General features: G+C 43.5%; 1 protein-coding gene across 1 annotated transcript in view; it reads right to left on the reverse strand.

The window, feature by feature from the left end:
• Nucleotides 1–25,093, reverse strand: part of GPATCH2 (G-patch domain containing 2) — a 568,925-nt gene that overhangs the window by 437,820 nt on the left and 106,012 nt on the right. The window contains exon 3 of the mRNA XM_086927907.1: nucleotides 15,412–15,476. Within this exon, the coding sequence (XP_086784033.1) occupies nucleotides 15,412–15,476 (65 nt within the window). The remainder of the gene's footprint in view (nucleotides 1–15,411; nucleotides 15,477–25,093) is intronic.

The raw sequence follows: 25,093 nt of genomic DNA on the forward strand, positions 1-25,093 counted from the left end.
TACATAAATATTTTGATTAGCTCGCTGTGGGATCATTTACATCGCCACTCTCCCAAAAAAACTTAGCTTTTGCTAAGTAGAAAAGGTATATTTAACAATCAATCAATACCAATGAGAAATACATTTAAACAAGACTAATTGAAAAGGGTAGGTGCACTTTGAGAAGATCACGTTTGTAGTGCGGAATACGGTTAAAAATGTAAAGTTAAAAAATAGTTTTGGCAAGTGACCCATTAAAACAGAACTTTTACCAACATTTGTCAGAGAAATATGGTTCAATGTACACTGAATTTCACAGTAAATATGTCACCACCTTAGGGGGCGATGGAATGGGCAGTGCGGTGGCCACATTTTAAAGTGGGCTGCACCACCACAAGAGAGCGACTGTAGGTAGGATGGTGATGAGACACTATGGTGATCAGTTGACAGGATAGGGGTAGAGCGGTGGATTGCAACAGCGATGGGCCAGGTGGTGGTCTTCTATCCCTTAAGTATGTATTCTGAAGATCAGGGTGGGTTGAGCGGTGATCTTTACCTCATTTGGATAAGGTGCCTGCCTGAAGCTAGTTTAGGTAAGGCGTGTGCCGTGGGCTGGTCGTGAAATAAGCATATTCGGGCCTGACTCTGAATCTGACAAGGGAGGGGGGGATGTCTAGCCCTGGAGTGGACAGAGACCTGGCCTGTCTCTGAGGCAGAATGAACGCAGGTTTATGCTTGGCTTAGAGGAAGTCCTGCCTGAGCACATCACTGGTCTGTCATTTTGCCGGGATGACATGCCGTGGTCACAGCAAGTGGCGAGCAGAGTTGTGGTACCCTGGGAAGTACATGGTGATAGCAACACTTTGGGTATATATGGTATAAGTGGGCATGCTGAGGGTACTCACACTGAAGCCCCGCTGGCTCTGCTTCACTACTCTCACCGGAAGCCACAGCCTCCTCTCTTGCGAGCACCTAACTTTGCTGTGGGAGCTAGCGGACACCTCTGCTGCACCAGTACCACCTGCTCAACTGAGCCCTAAACCTGTCTTCCAAATGTGCAGCCTGAACGCGGAGCAGCATCACAAGACTGAGAGCATAACTACCCAATAAAAGTTAGCAAAGCTCCAGCTTCCTGTTCAATTGTGATGGTCCCAGGGGCGCAGCTAAAGCAGACTTTACTAGGAGCTTGTGGATGCGTTAAACGGATACCTCAGCCTTTAGCTTGCTACGGAGGCATCCCACGGCATTTTGAACATTGGCAATACCTCGGCTTGGATTGTACAGAGCCTTGTGAGCTTATATTTCTAAGAGGCTAACACGTGTGTGCATGTCTAGTGCTTAATTATTTAGGCTACGGCAACTAGGATGCCCCAAAAAACGATGACCTACTGGGTAACACCTACGCAACCTACACGCAAGACTAAGTGGGGTGAAAAAAGTAGAGCGTCCTAAAAACAAGGCAAGCACACAGTAAACCGTAGACGAAGCCTGGCATGTACATAAATCTACATTTAGACGCTCTTGAAAGGGCACAGCAGAGCATCAGGGAAACAAATACGCGAGTGGTGCATGTGTGCGGAAAAACAAGCCTGGGAGTTGTGTAAGCGCGAGCTAAAAGATTTTTTTTTAAAAAGCACGCGGGTGGTGCCCGCGGGACGGCAAAAGTGAAAGCAGGCTGGCGAGTGGTGTGTGATGTGTGCGCACCATGACGAGAGACGAAAGCTCGTCATTGTACGCGTAACCGCACGCTCTATGCCACCCCAAAAGCTGTGGTCGAACTTTTGAAAGCCCACTCACTAAATGTCTCACCAGAGCTGCGCTTGTGCTGGCTCAGGCGAGACCTAAAAATTGCCAAGCTGGGGATTTTTAACATCCTGTGACTCTAGACAAATCACTTATGAACAAATAGTGTAGTTTTTGTAGTGTAACATGTGCTCATTTAAAGTGCTCCAATGCCCTTGATCCCAATTTGTGCTATATACCAGTGGGGGGGGGGGGGGGGGGGGGGGGGCGGGCACAATGCAGAAATTGATGTATTGTGGATAGCATTTATGTATTGTAGTGAAACTGCCCTGCATTTCATCCACAGTACGGGTAGTTGCTCCCATTATGTGAGTGACTTTTTTTCAGTTCATGTTTAAAAACACTCCCATTTAATAATTATCAAATAATCTGATATACAAAGGGCAAATGCTTCCACATATTAAAGAAATACACTTTCTTAAATTTTGAAGACAATCTTATCATTTTAACACAATTTTTGTTGCATGATTTACATTCCAAACATGCTCAAGGGTTCTTAGAGCCAGAGCCAACTCTTGGCTTGGATCCTTCTATTAATTTCTTGGCTAACCCACCTCCTTTCCCAGGTGCTCCTGCTTTGTATATTCTGGGGCCAATGCAGGAAAAAAACACAAAGCAGCAGCAAAGATCACAGCAGATGATGATGGGATAAAATCTTTTTTTAAACATGTATGGAAATTGGAAGCTGGGCAGAAGCACAAATAAGAGTGTGACTCCTCCCAAGTCATACCGCTTACATATGGTCCTGTTAGAACTTCAGGAGTAAGGGAATTGATGCCACGGTGATGTTGTTATCCTGTCGGTGCTGAACTTAGAACATCATGCCTTTTTTACAAATTCACCATGAAACCGCTACAAAGACCTAATTGACTTGTGACATTCAGTGGTTAAATTAGAAACAATTTATGCCAGGAACATGTAAATTGGAAGATCAATGTGTGACAACAGAAAAGGGGGTAGTCAAAAGGAACAGCATCATGAAAATCAGAGGCAAGCTATCAGCTTATACATTTAAACTCTGCTGCAAAGAAATTTGCAACAAGGACAAAAATGACAGTACATCTGTAGAGCTTAATTGGTAACAAAAGTTGCATAATAAAAATATCATATGGGGTTATAGCACCTTCTGCAGAGATCTTTGTGGGCCCAGAAAATCCTAGGGCAAAATAATAATGCTAAAATAACTGGTGGTTCAAGCAGTTGCTGGAGAGATCTAAGTTTTGTCTAGTTACAGTTTTAACTCATAAGGGTTAGTGTTTCTACTGCAAAGTATGTTGTGAAACATGTAGATCACAGATTTTTTCTTTATGTAAATAGGTAAGTGGGTTTTTGCTTTTGACACAGCTCCTTTTATTACTTGCAGTCCCTAAATTGAAATCCTTCTAATAAAGCACAGTGAGCTATGAGCCAGCATCAACAAACTGCATGCAAACTGCATGTCAAGGGTTTCAGATTCAGATTAGCTTTATTCGATTTTTGTTACATAAAATCATAAAAGCCACATTTCATATATATATACATACAATTCATACACAATACAACCTTTTGTTAAAACAGTATTAAATCAGTTTAAGGTACTACGCTAATCACTAAATTCCATTTTCTTAAAACATTTTTTTTAAAAACAGTCATCACCATGGTACAAGTTGCGTTTCCCAGTTGCTGCAGGCTAAGAAACGCAGGGAGGCATTGCCGACAAGCTTCTTGTTTCAAATACTGTTTAATCCACCTTTTACGCTCACTCTCATACAATTTACAAAACAATACTATATGAAAGGTGGATTGCACCGATGTACAGTCACATGGGCAAGAAGCTAGGGTTCTTGACCAGTCGTTTTTGCTTGGGAATGTGACTAACCGGTGGAATAAATTAAACCTAAATCTTGTTAAAATAAATTGGTCAAAGCCCAAGTTACATAAGGTCAAATATGGCTGAATTGTGTAGGTAGTCAGCGATAGTTGATGCTTACTAACTTTCTTCATCATCTCTCCTACACACCTAAGAAGTTCAAAGTGAGCCATACATAGCCTCTTCGATTCAGATTTCGAGATGTTCATGATTGAGACTGGATTACTAAAATACTCAGGCCGTTGTAGGTCTGTAAATATTTTCCTGATATACTCAAGCCAGACTATGCGATTTGTGTTTTCAAGGGCCATGACATCCTTTATTATATCCTGGTTTAGGACAAGGGCCTCTGAGACCCATACTCTGCGCCAGAGTAGAACCGGTTGCAATTTAATCAAATCGGAACAAAATATCGTGTTCCTCCGCCCATAGTTGTAATTTATTTAAGACCACCCTCCCTGCCATTTTCATGAGGGAATCTAGTAAAGAGATCGGTCTATAATTTGACGGGCACTCCCTGTCCCCCTTTTTGTATATCGGTATAATAACCGATTCTGACCAGGTACCAATAAAGCCTATGGCACAACAAGCCTGAAGAACCCGGGTACAGAGTGGGGCCCATAGATCTGTATTTAATTTTAAAATGTCATTAGGGATCCCATCCGGTCCGGGGCTTTATTATTTTTACTAGCTTGTATAGCCAACTATACTTCCTGCAGGGTGAGCCCCATAGTAATAGGATGACAGTTGCCCCCTCTCAGTGGGCACCCTTTAAGTTTTTCATCTATCGTGGAGGCCCCCTGTTTATTTTCATAAACCTTTGAAAAGAAGTCAATCCAGGTTTTTTCATCTATGGCGATTTCCAGCCTTTCTACCTCCTTTTTACTAAAGAATGGTGCGTTGACTGCCTCCCAAAAGGCCCTGGCATCTCTACCCTGTGAGACAGTCAACAGGTTCTGCCACGCTAGGTCCTTGATTTCCTTTTTCCGCTAACACCTTGCCTGCGTATATACCTTCCTGCAATGTCTTATTGCCTCATGATCCCTTGGTTTTCGGCTCAAGGCGTCCTTAAGAGCGGTATACGCCTTGGTACACCTAGAGTCAAACCAGCCCACCCCTTTATTGGGCTTGTCTCTCTGCACCCTGGTTATATTATCTTGGATGATCCTTGTAATTTTGCCAAAGGCCTACAGGGTACGTTCTTCTCGAGAATTCTCATCCAGACACACCAATATATCTGTAAGGGCCAAGGTTATTATTTCTTTAAATTTATTGACCGAGTCTACAGTGCTCCATTTAAGTGTTAGCCCATTGTAGCGAGCTATGGCGATGTTTTGAGTCCAAGTAAGTGACTCGATAGTAGTGGTACTAATTAGCTCTTCTGTGGTTATGGTCATACTGAGAGGAAGGTGGTCACTTAGTCCAATAGTTGGTATCTCAAAGTTTTCTACACCATGTGTGAAACTATTTGGCACAATTATAAAATCAATAATGGAGTGACATCCTCTTGCTAGAAACGTAGCACTAAATTCTACCTTGGGTGTACACATTAAATTTGCAAAGCCAAGGTCAAGATTTGCCATAATATTATTTAGTAGCTCTCCTTTATCGGAGTGCATAAAGTGGGACCTGCTCACATATTCCCCCCTTCCATATTCCTGAAATCCACAGCTTTCTTGGTCACAGATATTCAAATTAAAATCCCCTACCCAAACCAGCATTTTGTTTCCACCCCTCGACAAATTCTGGGCATTTAATTCCCCTAGCAAGCTACTTAAGAACCCTGCAAACTCCTTATTTTTTATATTGTTATAGAAATTTACTATTAGTAGCTCAACCCGATTGTTAAGGGTGACTGTTAAGGGTGACTGAGACCATCTGATAGTAGTGTGTGTAATAATTTCTCGTAATTTTAACAATTTTTAGTAAGTTGGAGATATAAATACAAATTCCTCCATTATGTCGCCCAAACAGGGAACGAACCGCAGGGATGGGAAAAGTTTTAAAACCTAAAAGATGTTTCTCATTAATAAGCCATGTTTCTTGTACACATGAGATGTCAATGTTTTCGATGAAGTATCCCCAGATTGTGTTGGGCACTTTGCTCTCTAGTCCACATACATTCCAGGAGACAATCCTCACCAAGCCACCTTTCTCCTTGTTAGGGGTCACCCCCTGTAAGTCTCGTATGAGATGTAGTCCAGCATGTTCTTGCTCGTAATTTGACTCTTTATTCCCAGTTGACATTAACTCTAAGCCCCTATAGTCCCTAATATTAATTACTGCCACAGGTGAGATGTCATATAAAGCATCTTTAGTGAGTACAGTTGCCTGTATGTTGGAGTCTAATTGATCATACATTATCCCTGTTATTTTATCTCCCTTGGTTACATGATCATGTTGGTTTTGTGTTGCAGAAGACTTCCTCCCTTGCAGAGCATCTATGTGTATCAGTGTGACTTTATCTTTTTCACCACCCAGTCAGTCACAGTCATTTAGACCAGAGAGAGAGAGGTATAAACCGGTTCGGTCCTATCAAGACAGGAGCATATCCCGGATTTCCCCTTTGTGGCCGGAATGGGTGGCATACATGTCTCTTTCTAGGATATTCCCAGGGCTGGCTTATTTGTGAGTATGGTATCCTATCATCCTGATTTTGATATGGGGGCCTAAAGTGCCTATACTTGTGTTGAAATACCGGCCTAGTATAATTAGCCTGAAGTTGGGATGAGTACCTAGAATGATCTAGCTGCTGTTGAAATGGGGGCCTAAGACAAACATCCTGATAATGAGATGAATGAAATGATTCCCCAGAGCGATCATTCTGTTGTTGGAATAAGGGCCTAATGTGATCGTCCTAATGTTGAAATAATGGCCTAAGATTAGTTACAGGGACCGATAGGGCTCTGGGGTAAAAATAGGGCAGTTCACGTGGTGTAATTACATTACTACCATCTTGGGGGTTACAATTTAAGATGTATCTAACTGCTCTATCATCTCTGAAATTAATTATAATGATATCCCCCGTTATATCTTTTACTCTATGTCCCAGCCAGGGAAGACGCCTCACATGTAAAATTTCACCATTTATATTTGGAGGGAGTGGTCTGTTCTAACCAAAATATAACTTTGTTTTTTAACTGGCATTGATCTTCTCTCTTAGTTTCCTACAAAACAGGCACTCCAGTGAGAACTACCACCAGAGGAGCTGCTTCCGAAGGCAATTCTACATTGCACCTCTTGGGAAGAATTACCTCATCAGGGATTTCACAGTTGTTAGTTTTTTGTTGATTCCCAGGATTTTCTAAGTTTTACACCTGTTAAAGCCTCTTTACCACTGGTTTTAACATTTTGTCGTGTTGTTTTAGGAGGTAATGTCAAGGATTTCAAATTAACTTGTTTAGAGGTTTTTGCTCCCAATTGGGTAGTGCTATTTGAGGATAGATCGGTAGTCATAGACAAAAAAGGGGGCTTTGGTAAATCCTTAATAGCCCCTTTAATTTCCCAAATTGTCTGCTCTAAATTTCCCAACTGCTGAGCTAATCTTTTTAGTCTCTCCGTCAGTGGCAATATGAAAGACCTAATTAGGTGTTCCATACTTCCCATAAGATCAGTAGATGGTGTTACGTTTTCTGGGAAGACTAATGGGGCAGATATGGTAGGTGTTATGGGTACATTAGGTGAAGAGCTCTTAGAATTATGATAGTTATTTGGAATGATCTTATTTCTTTGAAATTCACTCCCCCTTTTTCTCTTTCTTTTCGGGGGTGGACCTTGGGCTCGGGATTTTTTGAAGATTTATTGGGTTTTTGGACAGACTCTACAGTTGTCTGCAGTGAGTCTGTCAGAACTTCTACCTCTGGTGTCAATTTATAGGGAGATGCAGAAACACTTATATTTAATTCATTGGTTGCATCTGGTAAAAAAGTTCTGTCTTGAAGGAATAATGGGATGCTATCATTAATAGTTACCCCAAGCCCCTCACATTCAGATGGTGTACTAACGTGTGTGCCAGCACACGGTGAGATAACAAGTTGTAGTGGACCCAAAGATGAACGCCTGTTCTTCATTAATTCAACTGAGCAGCGTCTATCGGCCCGCCTCTCTGCAAGTACAATTTCCCTATCGATGCCTGCTGTAACCCTGATAACGTAGTTATCTAACGTTCCCTTGTTACCTCCTCCAGGTAATACAGTTTTTTCTTTGCGGAGAGTTGAGGGCATGATGCGTGCAGAGAAAATGGGATCCTGACTAGACCACACTAAACCCTTACAGTTACCCTGAGCAGTCTAACAGGCATATAGTGTTCAAAGAAAACAGAAATAAATGAAAATGTCAGTTAGTATATTTCTGATGAGACCGCTTACTGGAGTAGCAGTCCTATGGCCTTGTCGGGATGTAAACGATAAGGGAGGTGGCCCAGCCCGGACTCCTCTGGCCCTTGAGGGCCTAAGAGGGCCCGGCGCAACCCGCGCGCGATCCCGCTCCTCCGGGGCTACACGGTGTTTAAAGCGCCTCCGGGCGCAGGTATGACCGCGTCAGAGAGCGCCGCCAAGGATCCTGGGAAGTTGAGTCCCCCGCTCGGCAGCCGCTGGTGTAGGCAAAGCGGCAGCGGGGGGAATCACAGGGCAGGGGGAAAGCGTCCAGCACCAGGAAGAAAAGCAGGTCAGCAGGGAAAACAGCTATGTCCCAAATGAATAAAAGCAGCGCCCCAAGGGTTTATAACGTTACTATCTTCTTTCTCAATTTTTCTAATCGGCTTTTACAAAGGGTAAATTTGCATAGAAATAAAAACTTATAACTATAGACAACCCCAAGTACTGTGTTACATTTTAAATCCTGACTTTATGTTTCTCCCAACTAGGCATTCTTAACATATAATGCCTACCTTCTTATAGTACATGCATATAGCTTAAATGCAAGGGGTTAACATTGTCAAACACCTGCCTCAAATGTTTCTCTTAAGTTCCTGACTTGTAAAGCTGTGTTCCTTTGTTTCTCGAATAAAAGAAGGGCTGATGGTCCTTTAAATGAGGATTTTGTTTTGGGAATAGCTGGAACAGTAATAAGAAAGCACCTTTACTTCCTGCAGATTCATGCTCGTAACAGAAATCAGACAACCTGTGGGTGCTGCTCAATATGTCCGTCTATTTCATCAGATCCAGCCTGGATCCAGTTTTGGCTTAGTAAACTGCCTCATTCTCTGGCTGCTTGCATCAACCCGACTATTCAGTAAAATCTTATAATGGTACAAGCTTTTAAACCTGGGGTGTAGGTGCCACAACAGTAAACAATTCATGTCAAGTGGGTTTTTATCTACACTGCAAAACTGCCTCAAGTCCCTATTAAACACCGGTTTTCGCTCTTGTTGTAAACAAGTTTGGAGTGGTAATTGCCCCAGTTTTAGGTTTGTGAGTTCAGCGCTAGCCAGTCTGATCAGTGCTTTGATGTACATAGCCTTGACTGCAGCGCACAGAGATCCTGTACTGCATCACACAGAGGAAATAAATTGGAGGGAGCATTGCTTGTAATTAAAGTGAAGGCCACCTGGCTGAGCTTAAAGGTAGCAGGCTCAGGATACCCCAGCAGAATAGCAGCATTCTCTTTAGTCTATATAGGGCACAAAGCAGAGCTGGACTTATAGTCAGAAAGAATTGTATGAAAAGAAAAAAATATGTAGTGAATTATACTAACTGGACAAATGCTATTTCAGACTGAGGATAGTTCACTTGCCATGCATTCAGCTGTACTCTGAAAAATGTATTGGTAAGAAGCTATTGGAGAATAAGCTCCATAGGGGAGTTTGGTTCCTTTGAGTGTTTCTTGAGTTCAGATGTATATACGTCATAGTTGGGAACTGACATGGCGCTCTCACAGAGTTAGGAAAGCATAATGGTGTCAAGCGCCCCTAGACTGAAAGGATGTCTTTTCGTTAAGCAAACAACTACTGTGATTAGAACTTTTTAATCTAAGGAAGGGGTCTTTTGATCAACACTACACTTGACATACTATATCTGACAACCTGTTGACCAAAGCCATAATGGGGTAAGGAAAATGAGGCAGAACATAAGTGTATTCTCAGACAGAACTGTAAAGTTTGAAATAATAGTCACCATCATTCACCTCCAAAGCAATGTTAACAGCATTGTCCGGAATAAAGAATATTATCAAAGAAATTTACAGAGAAATCACTGGTAGTTCCTAAGCTGCATGGGGAGATCAAGATGCCGGGACAGCTGTCAGCTGCCCTGGTCTTCCTCCACTAGTGTAAATAACAGGCAAACGAGGATCAGAAAGGGTCACAGCTTCCCTCAGAGTCAGAAGAAATAAACACTGGCATAGGTCTCGCCATTTGGTTTTTGATGAAATATTAAAAAACCTAAGAGCTTTGAGCCATCTTCATTATGCACGTATGCATCTAGATGCTTCCTAGTGGGATGACTTATTGGTACGCATGCGTCACCACACATATCGTTCTCTCTCTCTCTCTCTCTCTTCCTGCTTTCCCTGCTCTTCCTTCTTTATCTTTTCTTTCTTTTTCTTATATTTCTCTTTCTCTCTTATCCTTTTTCTGTCTATTTTTTCTTTTTGAGATTCTGTGCAATACAACAAATATTTGTGTTATCATTCTAATATGAAATAATTTTTCCTTACTTTTTGATATGTATTATATAGTAATATATATTTGTGCCTAAATAGTTTTTATTGCTTAAGGCTTATTTTGTCCTGATGTATTGCACTCTATCATAATTGTATGTATTTTTATTTCTAAAACTAATTATTGAACAAAAAAAAGAAACAAATGAAATAAAATAAAAAATGAAGGGATGGGCTGAGGTGGGAGAACAACGGTGGTCAAGGGTGGAGTGAGCAACTAATCACTGACGAAACATAAGAACGAGGAGTAGGGAGAGACAGGGGAGCAAAGAGGGTGGTATTAGAAAGAATGGGGGGGTTTGAGGGAAGCAACAGATAAGCTGGGGAGGGGTGGTAAAGGAACAAGGAGAGTATGGAGGTTGAGATGTGAAATGGGAGCAGTACACAGGGGTGAAAGCAAGAAGGCATGCACTACCATGAAGTGCTAAAAGCAAAAGAAACACGCCTTGCCAAAGCAAACGTGTCTTGCATTATTTGCAGTCTTTTGGATTAGTCAATGCTTTTGTTTTGGCTTTCACAAAACAATATTGTTGTGGAATCGGCCAGGCCCTCGTCAGTCTTGATCTAAAAAAAAATAAAAAAACACACACCATACCAAAGTAGGCCCTCACAGCAAAGTTAGCCAATGGCTGAAGTGAGCTGACCCTTTGCCCCATGTTGTAGTAAATGGAACAAGCACTGGCGTTGCCAATAGGTTTCGCATTTGGAAAGTTGGAGCTATTGGTTTTGTAAATGACATTTTATATTTATATATTGTTATTGACAATGCCAATAACGATATATAAATATAAAATGTCATTTACAAAACCAATAGCTCCAACTTTCCAAATGCGAAACCTATTGGCAACGGGCAGTGCTTGTTTTGCTTAAGGCCTTTTTGGATTCCCACAGAAATCTAAGTGGCCCAGAGACTGGCGAAGAAGTCAAGACTGCCTCTCGCCTGCACCACAGGCCTGGCAGGAGCTCCCGGGAGGGGGTGTGGTGCGTGTCAGAGCCTTCCTGTAGGGGAGGGGAGTGGTGGTTCTAGTGTGTAAAGCGTACTCCAAGGCCCCGCCCGTGAAATGTCAATAATATAATTATGTGCCTGCTTTCTGGGGCTGCCCCGTGGATGAAACCTGAGCCAGTGATGTTTGACTGGTTGTTGATTAGCCTCTCAAACGGGAATGCGCTATAGCGCTTTGATCGAGAGTACATGATTCTCCTCTCTGGTGAGCTCATACGGGACTGCCTGTTATTTTTTGGTTGACCTTGACTGGATGAAGGGGTGGGATGGCCGTGCCTGGATTTGAACCCGGGACTTTCATATCATCACAATGAACGATTTTGGTTCTAGCCTCAAGAGTCAATGCTTAGAATGTCAGCGTCATGCGTGTAGAGCGACCGCCCTCAATTAAGATTTTGTCACAAACCCACTCTTAATTTTGCCACGCACCTTGTCGCACATTTCACTACATAACAAGTAAACAGATGAGGTGCTGCCCGCTGTGGTTAAAAGTTCCTGCGTTAAGCTCCGGCGGCATGTGGTGATGCAGTCGGCCACTGCCGCACATTTCAAATACTGTTCCATTGGACTTGATGGCAAGGTAAACGTTCCTCGAGAGCAGACTGCATTACAAGTCCTTTAGTAACCGTAATCAGGAGTCCCGCAGTCCCGCATCTGCGAGAGGGTGGGGTTACACCCGAGGTGCCTGGGGGCTTCACTGGGCGGGCATGCGTAGAATCCAATATGTTAACGGAGTACGACTGTGCCAGGGGAAGTGTGTGCAACCCCTAGCTCTAGTGAGAAACAGATGCAAACATAGATAGAAATGAGGAAGTCGCAGTACTATTTCTTTGTGGGTGGGAGTGCATAGGCAGTTTAAGAGAGATTACTAACTGCATACTGATACGTATTGTAGCGATAGGAGTTTACATTGTCAAGCTGCGGGCGGGGGAGAGCTCCTGGCAAATGGCCTCGCAATGCTGGCAAATGGCCGGAGGGAAGCCGGATGGGGGCGGGAGAGCCTGGTGGGGTGGCGGGAATGCGAGCGAGGGGAGGAGACGTGTGGCAGGCGGATTAGGGAGATGCGTGGAGGGAAGCCGGATGGGGGCGGGAGAGCCTGGTGGGGGGGCGGGAATGCGAGCGAGGGGAGGAGAAGTGTGGCAGGCGGATTAGGGAGATGCGTGGAGGGAAGCCGGATGGGGGCGAGAGAGCCTGGTGGGGGGCGGGAATGCGCGCGAGGGGAGGAGAAGTGTGGCAGGCGGATTAGGGAGATGTGCGTGCTTGTGTGGTCACGTGACCCGCTTTTGTGGTCACGTGACTAAGATGCACTGTGAAAAAAATGCAGTGGTTTGACGAGTTGATGGAGCACTTGAATTCTCGCCTATTACATTCGCAAGCGAATGATAATAGGCGAAACCTAAAAAAACGTCTATAACACGTTAAACAAACCTATGGATGAGTAAGAGTGGCTGAAAGCTCTCCCTATATGTAAGTATATTATAAATATCATTTTAGTAAAATCAAAAGGTCTTGGCTATCGCCAATCATAAAAATGGGTTCCCTGAAGGAAAGAGGTGGAAGAATACAAGTCATCCAGTCAGAGAAATGTTAAAGAAGAACAGGAAAAGAGGAAGGTAAGTCATCAAATATGAAGCAAGAAAATGAGATCGACAAGAAAGCCTACAATCTAAGCAATGAGCTCACCCAAAGCCCACTGAAAGTATTATTATTGTCCACAATAAGTCTATCAACACCAGATAGCTGAAGCGGATTGTAGGGGAGACCAAAAATATGTGAGGACTTGGCCAGCTCTGCACATAATAATAAAATGAGAAGTGGCCATGTGGGCCTGATCCATCCAGTGGGCGAAAAGATTCCTACACCATCTCCTCATTTAGTGAATAGTGGCAATACAGATTTGTTTTTCATGAAAATGTCCTGTAAGGACAAGTGTATGTTAAAGGTAGTACCCCAGCTATACAAGTACAGTTAACGTCTATGAAGACAAGTAATGCTACTTTCTCTGCAATTAACATTCAGGACTGCATGATCTCCAACACAATTAATCACTTAGAGATTTTGAGTCTGCTCTGGCATGAGTTTTACCCAAAATTCTTTGCCGGGACTGAGAGTCTTTCAGGACAGATCAGCTTGTTTTTAGATTGGGTTGACAAGCCAAGGCCAGCACAAAGGCATTCAAAACGTATTCCTGTGCGGTGCTTAACTCCTTGGACACTCATGACGAGCTCAGCTCGTCATGATGTATACCTTCATACACTCATGACGAGCTGAGCTCGTCATGAACAATGGTAATCCTGAGAAGTCAGCACAGCAGGAAAATAACGCTAGCATCGATGTGGTTAACTTGCAAAAAACTAAGTGCCAGGGCTCTTGTCAGGAGGCCACTGCAGTTTGCACCACACATTGCTCCTGCTATGCTGCCAATGATAGTAACAACACAACTACTAACCATCACACTCATAGAAGTGCAACCGTTCGGACTATTTCAGGCCCTCAAAGCTACTAGAATGGCTTGGGCATCAAATAATAGTAATTTTTAATGTATATGGAACTAATAATTAACACTTTTTGTAGCAATCTCTAAATAAGCCTAACAGCGCCATCTTGTGGCAGACTGTCATGCTCCGGTGTTGACAATTATGTGCCTGTGCCGAGCACCGGAATTACCGGCTCAAATTAAGCAATGTTCCTTTATCAAGAGCAACACTTCTGGCAACGAGTGACATTAAGACAAAAGTGAGAGATAGCCATGGCTTGCATTTCATCTGTGGACATTCCTCACTCCTAGACAGTTAGTACCACACCAAGGGTAAACATAGATAGAGAATTCCATTGTGTGGTAAGGTAGCAGACGATCACTGACAGAATGACATAAATATATACTACAAAAATATCGCCCCAAGGGAAGACATAATAGAAAATTTTCCCAAAATGAAACACTATTTTTGTAAACAATATTTAGGACATAATATTTATGTTAGAGAAAATTTCTGCATACGATATCCCGACATACAACCGTTTCTGCAGAATACCAGGTCACAAGAAATTACTAAGGCCCACATTCTGCATGCTACAGGACGGCAGATGCAGCAATACTGTATCGGGAACTCCATATACCACAGTACACAGTAATTTCTGGGTGCAGTATTATGGCACATTTCACAGTGGTCCCAGCAGGATTTGGCAATAAAAGCAAAATGAGTGTTTCTGAATGGATTGCCACTTAAAGTCCCCATATACTGGGCCATTTTCTTTCCACACAATGGGTCATTTTCTAGGAACACATTACATGAGATTTTGCATTGCTGACACATCTTCCGACAACCCAGAGGGTACAGTAATATTGCATATGGTATTAATGCACAACTCATAATCAGTCTCAGAAGGTAACCACCCTTTTCCAGCAAATTTGGGAATTCTGAAAAACTTTGAGGATGTAATTGTGCTCTGCATCAGTTCCTCATCAAGTCTCATTCACAATTAGGAGATATTAATACATAAGAAATATTAATTGCACCGTGGACTTGTCTGCATCCAGATCCAATAGTCACATGTCACACCCCGATGCCCTAAAACAGTAGCCCAAAAGTAAAGCTGGTCAGCTACAATACTGTTCAACCCTGCCCCCAGCTTCCATATTTTGTAGCCTAACAGGTTGCTTTATATGGTATTTCCTTTCTAAGGCAGCTGAGAATAGCATAAACGAAGTAGCCCACTATCACCACATATTTCCACTAACTAAAATCCAGACCTATTTGTTTCGCCACATCAGGTTTAAAAAACCGAGACCTATTGATTTTGTCAATTCTTCGTTGAAATATTGTGTACATTGACTACTAATTGTAGAGATCACTTAAAAAATAAGTTTATCTAACAATCCAGTAATACTTAATTAGTGATTACTGCTGGAGAAAACACTCCAGGTTACAATTTAGATATATACTCTCTTTGGGTTGGTTCAACAGGACAAGAGCAGGGCCTTCAGCTTCATGCAAGCAATAGCTTCACAAAGTGGGAAACACTTGAACATGCTCACAGAATCACCCTGTGTACAGAAAACCGTGGAATACCGTCAGGCAAATGTAAAAGTTGGTTAAAGATATTCACGATGTTTCAATACCTTGTCTCCCCTCGTCATTGGTAAACAAACCGGCGTCGCTGCTGCTGCTGATGCTGCTGCATTCACTAGAATGAGGGAGAGAAAGAGACATATCAAAGGAGCAATTGATCTCTCAATTGTTTAAAAAAAAAAGTGTGCAAGAGACAAGGAGGCGCTCAGATGGAACTTAAGCCGAAGAAAGATCTGAAAGGGAAAATAAATAGGATGGCCATTTTTTTGAATCACACTGCAAATTTCCTGGTTCCATTAACCACAGAGCATATTATTTTGGGCACATAAAACCACAGGAATCTAATGGGACCCTGACAATAAGCCAGATGCAGCTGCGACGAGGTGCTGACACAATTGATGCATTTTATTATCTGCTTCCATCAAATGCTCACCGCTCCTCTCTTATGCAGTGCAATTCCGCTTGATCCCGGAACACCACTGCTCGCTAAAATGGGAGAATTCTAAATCAAACGCATTCACAGCCTTTCTTCAGCACATGAAGTACGGGAGCCGGCAGATGGAATTACTTTTCCTAACAACATTGCGAATAATTCTAGACACAATGCCACTTCTATTGTTCCCGAAAAGAGAAGTGGTTGGTGGGTCTGGGAGGAAAGTAGCAAAAGTTTATAAATATGACGAACCATTTCATCAAAGCAGAGGTCACCCTCAATAAAATGAGCAACACGCGGAGGTGAGAGAGAAACAAAGAGGTGTGGGGAAAACCTAGGATAAAACAGGGATCAAAACAGGTGTGAAGAAGGCACGCACTGAGTACAATCATTGGCAAAGCCCTACGTTTGGTTTTCGCTCGCAAGTTTTTGCCATTGTCAAAGCGTATTTTATTTTGTCACGGTTTTCGTAAAACTTATTTGCAAAAACCATTACATACGCACACATCAGACATGCTCACATACATTCGCACATTCAGCAATCTTTGATTTTTTTTATTAAAGATAAAAGATTGAAAGACGGCTAGAAAAGACGGTTGACTATACAGCACCTCGCGCCAGTTCTGAAATCCAGTTTCCCACGTAAACAGCCCTGGCATCAACCGTCTATTGATGCCACTGTGTTCCAGATCCTTCAAACTGCAATTGTGTAGGCGTGCGCTAAGAAAATAAGTCCAAAGATCACAGAGTGAATTTAATGAAGTTTCTTTATTTCATGTTCAATGTCCAAAGCAACACTTTTCTTTCCAACCAACGCGTTTCGTTCTCCATCAGAGAACTTCATCAGGGCTTATTGTTAGTAAGACGCCGTTCTGTACGGAGCTTAAAATTATCAATACATGTTCGCTGGTTCACAAGTGCATGTAGTCGGTCCTGGATAAAAAATCTAGATCCTTTTTTTTTTTTTTTTTTTCTCATTTAAAGATAATATGCTTCCATTAAAAACAAGAAAGATGGTTCTTTTCCAACCCCTTCAAAGGTCCAAAGGATAAACTTTTAATTACCGGTCCGGTTTCACCCCCGCAGAGGAGAAAGGATACTATGTATCACCAGAGCCGCGCCTTCGATCACTTCTTTAGGGTTTCAGAACCTCAAACTTGAAAAGGAAAATGGCCCTTATATTCTCACTTACCAGTGAGTGGCCCTTTTCAGACTAGTCCCCTGGACCATGTCTGAAGCATATTATTTAATCATAGGACCCAGAAACACAAAGGTCTACTTAACAGTTAAAGAAACATAAACCATATACTAGAGTATTTAAAACCCAGTTTCTCATAATATATGTCGAGCTCCTGTCTCAGCCCACTTATCCCATATTTCCCAATATTTGGTCTTTTTTGTAAAATTGCCTGCTTGATCCAGAAGTGCTGTCCTCTGAATGGAATAAATCCATTCATTCTCTGTGGGAGGGCATACTAATATCCATTTAATACAGAATTCCCTTCGAGCTAGAAGAATCAGGGAAAAAAAGAGCTTCATGCTTCTTTGTTAGTATTGAATCACCCCCCCCACCACTAGGAGGTATCCCAAAAATTACTGATTTAGAAGTTAGTTTTATTTCCATCCCCATAACATCCGATATGGTCTTGCCTACTTTAACCCAGAATTCATTTATTACCGGACAGCTCCAAAACATATGGACTTCGTTGGCGTTATCTTCTCCACATTTGGGGCATTTCTTGATCTCCCGATTTCCCATCTTTGAGATTTTCCGCGGGCCCAGTATGCTTTATGAGCTGTGAAAAGGTGATTCTTTTTTAATGGTGCAGCGTTTATACATGACCAGAGAGGTGACATTGATACTTGCCCCATAGATTTGAGATCTTCATCTGGCAGGAATTCTTCCAAATTTCCGTAAATGAGGCCTGCTCCTCTTCCCCATTTTGTACCAATAGCCAGTACCACTCTGCCACCTCCTTTCCCTTATTGCTTTTAGAGCAAATCGTTAGTGGTAAATACAAATGGCCTATCAGATATTTTCCCACTGCCTTTGTCCAACTTGTCAATTGGTAGTATTTAAACTTTGAAATCAAGTTTCCAGTTACAGCTGATAAATGCGGCCAAGACATAAGATCTCCGTCAATTAACATTTGGCCCCAAGAAGAAATTCCACAGTTTCTCAGAGGTAGCGCCAAGGCATCTGTCAAGCTTGCTGGTATTCCAGGCGAATTTCAAATCGGCGTTATATCATTATAATATGGAATTTTTAAGAGGCGACTTATCTGCGACCAAAGTTTTAAGGATGTCAGCAAAATCTTCAATGTAACTATTAAAAACAGTTTAGGGTTTTCAAATTTTAGAAGAAAACAATCGGCTTGTTGAGATAGTGCCCGTGTAAGTGCTTTAAAAACTGAAGTGCACACATATACAAATAAAGATCCGGGCTAGCAATCCCGCCATACTCTTTTTTCTTTCTAAGTTTTTTCTGGGAAATCCTAGGGCTCTTACTTCCCCATATAAACTTTGTAAAAAGGCCCTGCGCTTTCTTAAACCACATTTTTTAAGGAACTCAAGGGGAATAGAATTAAATAAAAAGGTGTATTTAGGGAGAATCGACATTTTTAATAAATTGGATTTACCCAGAAAAGAAAGAGATATAGCCCCCAGGAATTCAAGAGTGAACTTACTTCTTTTGTTACTTTATCAAAATTGACTTGCGTAATTTTGTCTATATTATGGGTTATTTGAATTCCCAGGTATCTTATCTCCCTCTTTTCATAGGTGCTTACAAACTCTGTATTCCATTTCATTAATTCAGTTTTTTGTTTGTTTAACAGATATCCTGAGACCTTTCCGAACCTCTCTATCGCCAATCATATTTCTGGGTATGATTTTCCTATGTTCCCCGTGTATACAATAAGTTCATCAGCATACAACCCTATTTTTTTCCCATCCTTTATAACTACATGGGATGATATTCCGCAATGCTCTTACATTAAAAGCTACGGGCTCGATATACATGTTAAAAAGTAACGGAGAAAGAGGGCACCTCTGTCTGGTCCCTCTTTTAATTTGTATTGCTCGAGTCAAGTTCCCATTAAGCAAAATTTTAGCGGAGGGATTTTTATAGATGTCTTTAATTGCTACTAAGCAATTCTCCCCCAAATGAAAGCGCTGTATTACTTTAAATAAAAAGTTCTGGTTAACTCGATCAAACGCCTTGGCGGCATCGAATGTCATTACCGCCAGAGGGGACTTGTATGTTTGTGACTCATCTATAGCACCGATAAGATCCTGAGTCAACTCACTTAATTGTCTCCCCTTCATAAATCCTTTTTGATCCGAATGTATAAGTGAACCTAAAACTTTATCTAGTCGTTGTGTTAAGACCTGCGTATATATTTTATGGTCGCAGTTCAACAGCGAGATTGGACGATAAGATTCACAATCTCCCTGATTTTTATTAGGTTTTAAAAGGATTATAATTATTGCTTCCTCCCAGGTTACTGGAGGGCTGTTTCCTTCTATGAAAGAGGAGTTAAATAGTTGTAGTAGGAAAGGTGTTAATTCATCCTTTAAGATCTTATAGATCTCATTAGGGATAGAGTCTGGACCGGCAGCTTTCCCCATTTTTAAGGAATTAACCACTTGATGTAGTTCTTCCATTGAAAAAGAGCTATTTATAACATCTCTGTCTTCTTGTCGGAGAGTGGGGAGATCCATCTCTGATAGGAATTCTTCCATACTGGATTCCTCTATAATCTCATCTTCTGTATACAGTGTGTTAAAAAACTGGACAAAGGCCTCTTCAATTTCCTCACTTTCTGTGACTACCCTACCATTATCAGTAAGTCATATGTCTTTTATCCAGTTTCTTGTTAGCTCAGTCTGTCTTCCACGCGAGAAGTTTGCTACACCCTTCGCCATACTCGTGGTGTGCCAGTTTACTGGCATCCCATTTTATAGATAGTTAGCTTCACACTTTTTCTGAAATGAGGACGTGAGAAGGAAGACTTCGCTAGAAGAGACAACCATTTGTGTCCAAATCGGCACATGACAGCGACACTGCTACTGTTACAGTCACCCTTTTAACCCAAGAAGTAAGGACACCCATGATATAGAAAGGAAACATTTCGTTAGATCTTTCCCTGCCACCACTTCTCCGCGTCAGAATAAACTAGGCGCCCTGCATCCAGCGCCCTTATTGCAGTAAACCTTCAGCTTCCTTAACCTCCAAAAAATACTGTGGGGTAAACTGTCTAAAAGGAACCTGCCACCAGAGGCTTCACAATCAGCCACGTTCTACAGAACCAATATGCTTGCAATTTAGTGTCCGCTTATGCCCATTATATCCTAAGTCCTCAAGTCTGGAAAGGAGAGAAGTTTGGCGCCTTTTCACTTAAGCCCATAGCAATTATACTAAACCCAAGGGCCTTGAGATCAAGATTATGAAGGAATCGGAACAGTCTGTAGAGCCCCCAGGAGTATGTTTAAATTGTGCCCAGATTCACCTTGGAATTTAAGTTAATTAACGTTTTGCCGCGGAGAAATAATGAAAATAATGATCACTCTTCTGCCTCTACAAGCGTTAACCGGCAATGCATGGAAAATCACAATCCACACGCTACCCGCGGAAGACAGGTAGCGGACACCCCCGGGCCACACACCCCAGTACCTCCCAGGCTCACCATGTCTTGATTCACAAAGAGGAACTATTAGACCAGGCGCGAGAGCAGAACAAACACCACCACCGAAGACATACCCAACAGATCTCCCAAGGCGCCACTTTCCTCGATCTCACAAAATAGCGCAGGGCGATGACTCAAGCGGCCGAATAACTCCCGTACAATCCCGAGTCCAGATCCCGGAGCACGCCCAGAGCTCCGACGAAAAAAGAAAAAAAACGCTGTAAGTGGGATTTTCTTAATTTAAACGGTCATTCTTTTTCGTATAATTTTTCTGATGGCATCATACCGCCCTTTTGCTTCTTTTACTTGCACTCGCACTTCATTCCTTCGTGTCCTCGAGCATTCCCCTGGATGTACTGCCGAGCTTCCGACTGCTACTAACTAGCAGCCGCCATTTTCCCCCTGGTCAGTCAAAATCTCGATCCTTTGATAAATGCTGGAATTTAACAATTGGATTCCGAAAGTAAAAGTATGCCTGTCACAATAGTGTCACTCTTGTCCGTATTGTGTTCAGCGTAGGAACATGTATATTTATCCTCCTCGGCGTGATGGCTTCAAAGGTGTACTAGGCTACGTGATACAGTTGTGGACATCACAGCAATCCTGCTTATCACAAGATGAGACCGACAATAGAAAATGAAGTCCTAATGCGGGACCGCTAATTTGTGGGGGTAAAAGTTCCCGTAGGCTTTGATATGCCTGGTCTTGCAACACGCCGGGTACCCCCCGGCGTACAGAACGGCGTCTTACTAACAATAAGCCCTGACTAAGTTCTCTGATGGAGAACGAAACGCGTTGGTTGGAAAGTAAATTGTTAATGTGGAAAATAGGTTAATGAGTCAGTTACTGGCCCTCCCTCAAAGTACCCCTCTACTCCCACTGAGATTGGTTTTAGGACTGAGCCCTATCCAGGACGAGTTAGCTTTGAAACCTTTAAGGTTCTGGCGCAGGTTATGGACAACTCCAGAACTGTCCAATTACAGGTCCGAACTGAGAGATGTCCTGAGCCATGGGAGTGCAGCAAAAATCCCCTGGCTTGCTTTTGTGAAAAATGAACTAGGGAAAATAGGACTACCAGATCTCTGGTTTGACCCAGAACAGGCATGTAGGGGGTCCCAGGCAAAACGCTTGCTAAGTTATTTATGGACCATAAACAGAGTAGATGGTTACATGACTCCAAAGTTGGTTCCTTGACAACAACTTTTTTAGCGATCAAGGATTCCTATGCTTTCGAGGAGTTTTTAAATGTTATTTATCCAGTAGGAGCAAGGCAGCTATACATCCAATGGAGGCATGGGACACTACCCCTAGGATCATTTGTAGGCAAGTGGTCGACAACCACGAGCGAATCATGCCCAGGGTGTTGTGCGACAGAGAAGGATGAATTGCACATCCTCTTCTTTTGCCCCGCCTACAGAAAAGCCAGAAAGTACTGGCTAATACCCTTATGCAAGAACATGGGATTTGATAAATGTCTGGTTGCAATGAGAGTGTTTAAGACCGATACATCCCCTCACATAGTTTTCACACTGTCTAAGTTCCTCCTAGCAATGTGGTCCAAAAGATGCTCCCTTATTAAAGCAGCACCAAGGGGCGATTTTATACTCTGATTCCGTCTGTGATCATATATCATGTGTTTTAATTTACTCTTTTTAAACCTGTTTTTATGTAATGTGAATTCTATAGTGGCTTTACACTTTTTAAACCTGTTTTTATGTAATGTGAATGTTACAGTAGCTTAACTGTTTTTACTGCAATCTTTTATGACTGAAAAAATGTCGAAATAAAGATACAAAAATAGAAAATAGTTTCTTTGGACATTGAACATGAAATAAAGAAACTTCATTAAATTCACTCTGTGATCTTTGGACTTCTTCTCTTCGCGACGGCTGCCTGTGAATACATCAGGGGTCCTATCTGATTGCCCACACAAATGCAGCCAATTTTGAAACCTTTTTATTAAATCAAAACCATTATGAGAGAGGTACCCATGTATGTGTGCGCATGTCTACACGTGCACAGGAGGCCGAGAAGCATTGCAGAATGACAGTTAAAAATGGGGCAACAACACAGGCCCTCTTCTGGCCTGGGTACAAACAAGCTGAAAATGGAACACAGACGGGGACAGAAAATGAGCTCAGGTTTCAAAAGTCAGCGCTTCAGACTCTCATGCTTATTACAGGGCTCGAGTCGGGGTACCACGCCGGTGGACGGCGTCCCCCACTTATTTTACCGGGGGGACGCCGTCCCCCCTGCCTAACAGCTGGTAAAGCAAATAAACCAAACAGTGAGGAACTCTGCATGGCAATGATAGGTGTACCTGATGTATTCAATGCATACATACGTGCTGCCATAGACGACATACTAGAGAGCAACACAATCACAACGTAAACCTTCGTAGACACTATTGTGCAGTGAATGACGCCAGTCTTTTTAAATATACTGCGTGGGCGAGCTCTAGGTCAAGAATTATTTGTTGCCAAATAAATTGTCTAAAAGAGCGTAGGGCTTAAGAAGATTGACGAGAGTGATAATTCACCCAGATGGAAATTCCCTTATGTACCATCAAAGAAGGTATGTCCCATATTTTCTTCTTCTTTCAGTAGATTTTGCACCTCTTATTCAGTTGTAACGTTGTTTCAAAGCCTGACTTTGCAAAAGAAAACTATTTCAGCCTGGTGGAGAAAATAAGAAAGGGCATGAAAAATGTTTGTGCAATACAAACACTGAAGGCAAGCTGCAAATGCTAGCACCAACAAATGTGCCAATATTAACATCAGTTTACTGGCAAGTGGTATTTGCATGGTGTATCTTCTGCTCCTTGAACTACTACAGACTCAGGAGACGGGTCATATGAAATGTCTCTGGGGTTGCATTTATTAAGCGAAATTCCAACCCACATCACAGTTCTTTAGAGAGGATACAAAAGATGATGTACCGTAAATAATATACAACTGGCAAATAAAGTGCTTATGATATAATGGAGAGGGGGGCGTGGCTTGGATGCCGAGGAGGTAGGCAGCGTGAGCTCGGAGCTCCGCGCCCGATCCCGGAAATTATCCTGAAAATCTGATCGGACCCCGACGTAATTGATATCATCCGACGCTGGAAGATACCACGGAGGGTCCGGTGCCCACGGAGGACGACGCCGGGCCATTCCAAGCCCGTTATCCGACTTTGAAAGCTGGACTCAGGCGCGAAGTCCTCGACCCTAAAATGGCGGCGGTGGCATGAGACACGGAGACGACGGAGTCGCCGGACCGGAGCCCTACTAAGAGCTGCTACCTCTACAGTTAGGAGGTGTTAGCGGTTGCATCGCACCCCTCCCTGGGTGTTGGAGTGGACCTCGGGCGCTCCTCGGGCGGTGGCTGGGATCCGCCCCTTGGTAGTAGCGGCGACAGCATGGCTATGACCCTGTGTTGATGGCCCCGGGCCTCTGAGCACGTCTGGTGCCATCCGGACTGGCGGCCGATCGGAGACTCTGCTCCCTAGAGACAGCCTTGGATCCGGAGACCTGAGCGGCGCCCCAGCCGCGGAAGGGACAGGCTTTCCCGCTGCGGCTGCAGGGGACCTTCCTGAGGGCGAAGCCCGGCGACGTGCGGAGGGAGAACAAAGACAGAGTTGGAGGCCATCGCTCGTGCCGGCCCGGATGGGGAAGCCAAAAGGGAAGGGAGATGGTGCGACCGATACTGAGGCTGCGGAAGGAGCGGATCGAGACCAATCGGCATTACAGCGGATGCAGGACCGTATCCTGGAGGCCATCGCCACCACAAAGGACGCTTTGCAACAAGATATAGCTCAGGTGGCGACGGGCTTGGGCCTCCTGAAGGCCGACCATGATAAACTTAAGGACAGAGTGAAATCCGTGGAGATCACGGTTAAGGAATTAGCCCCGGGCCATGCAGCGGTGAAGGCGCAGATGACGGAGGTGATGGACCGCTTGAAGGTGCTGGAACGGAGGGCCGAGGATGCGGAAAACCGGAATAGGCGCAACAACGTACGCCTCGTGGGCCTGCCGGAAAAAATTGAAGGCGACGATATGGTGGGCTACCTCGATAACTGGTTGCGAACGGAGGTGGCACCGGAGGGACTGTCCCCCTTCTTCTCCCTGGAGCGAGCGCATAGGGTTCCGGCGCGCCCGCCGGCCTCAGGTCTCCCTCCTCGCCCAGTGGTGTTCAAGCTGCTCCATTACCGGGACAGGGACTGGCTTTTGCAGAGGGCGAGAGAGGCAGGGCCCTTTCAAGTGGACAACAGCAGGGTCACTATGTTCCCGGATTATACGTTTGAAACGCAGAGGCTCAGGGCGAACTTTTTGTCCCTTAAGCGGGAGCTCCGTGATGAAGGCATCAAGTACTCCCTGTTGTTCCCAGCGAAGCTGAGAGTGGTGGTGGATGAACAATCACTTTTCTTCACGTCCTCTGCGGACGCTTGGGCCTGGTGGGACACTTATAAAGCGGGAACAGACGGTGCTAAGGCCAGGGAGGAGGAGGCTAAGGTGGCACAACCGATCAGGAAATCCCAACGGATCAGGAAGAACCGCAGGAGGACCGGCAAACCTTCGATGTCGCAGACGGAGGCGGAGAGAGCAGGCGGCCCTACAGGCGGTAGCGG

This window comes from Lissotriton vulgaris, chromosome 6 (genome assembly GCF_964263255.1).
Source record: "Lissotriton vulgaris chromosome 6, aLisVul1.2, whole genome shotgun sequence".
NCBI lineage: Eukaryota > Metazoa > Chordata > Amphibia > Caudata > Salamandridae > Lissotriton > Lissotriton vulgaris.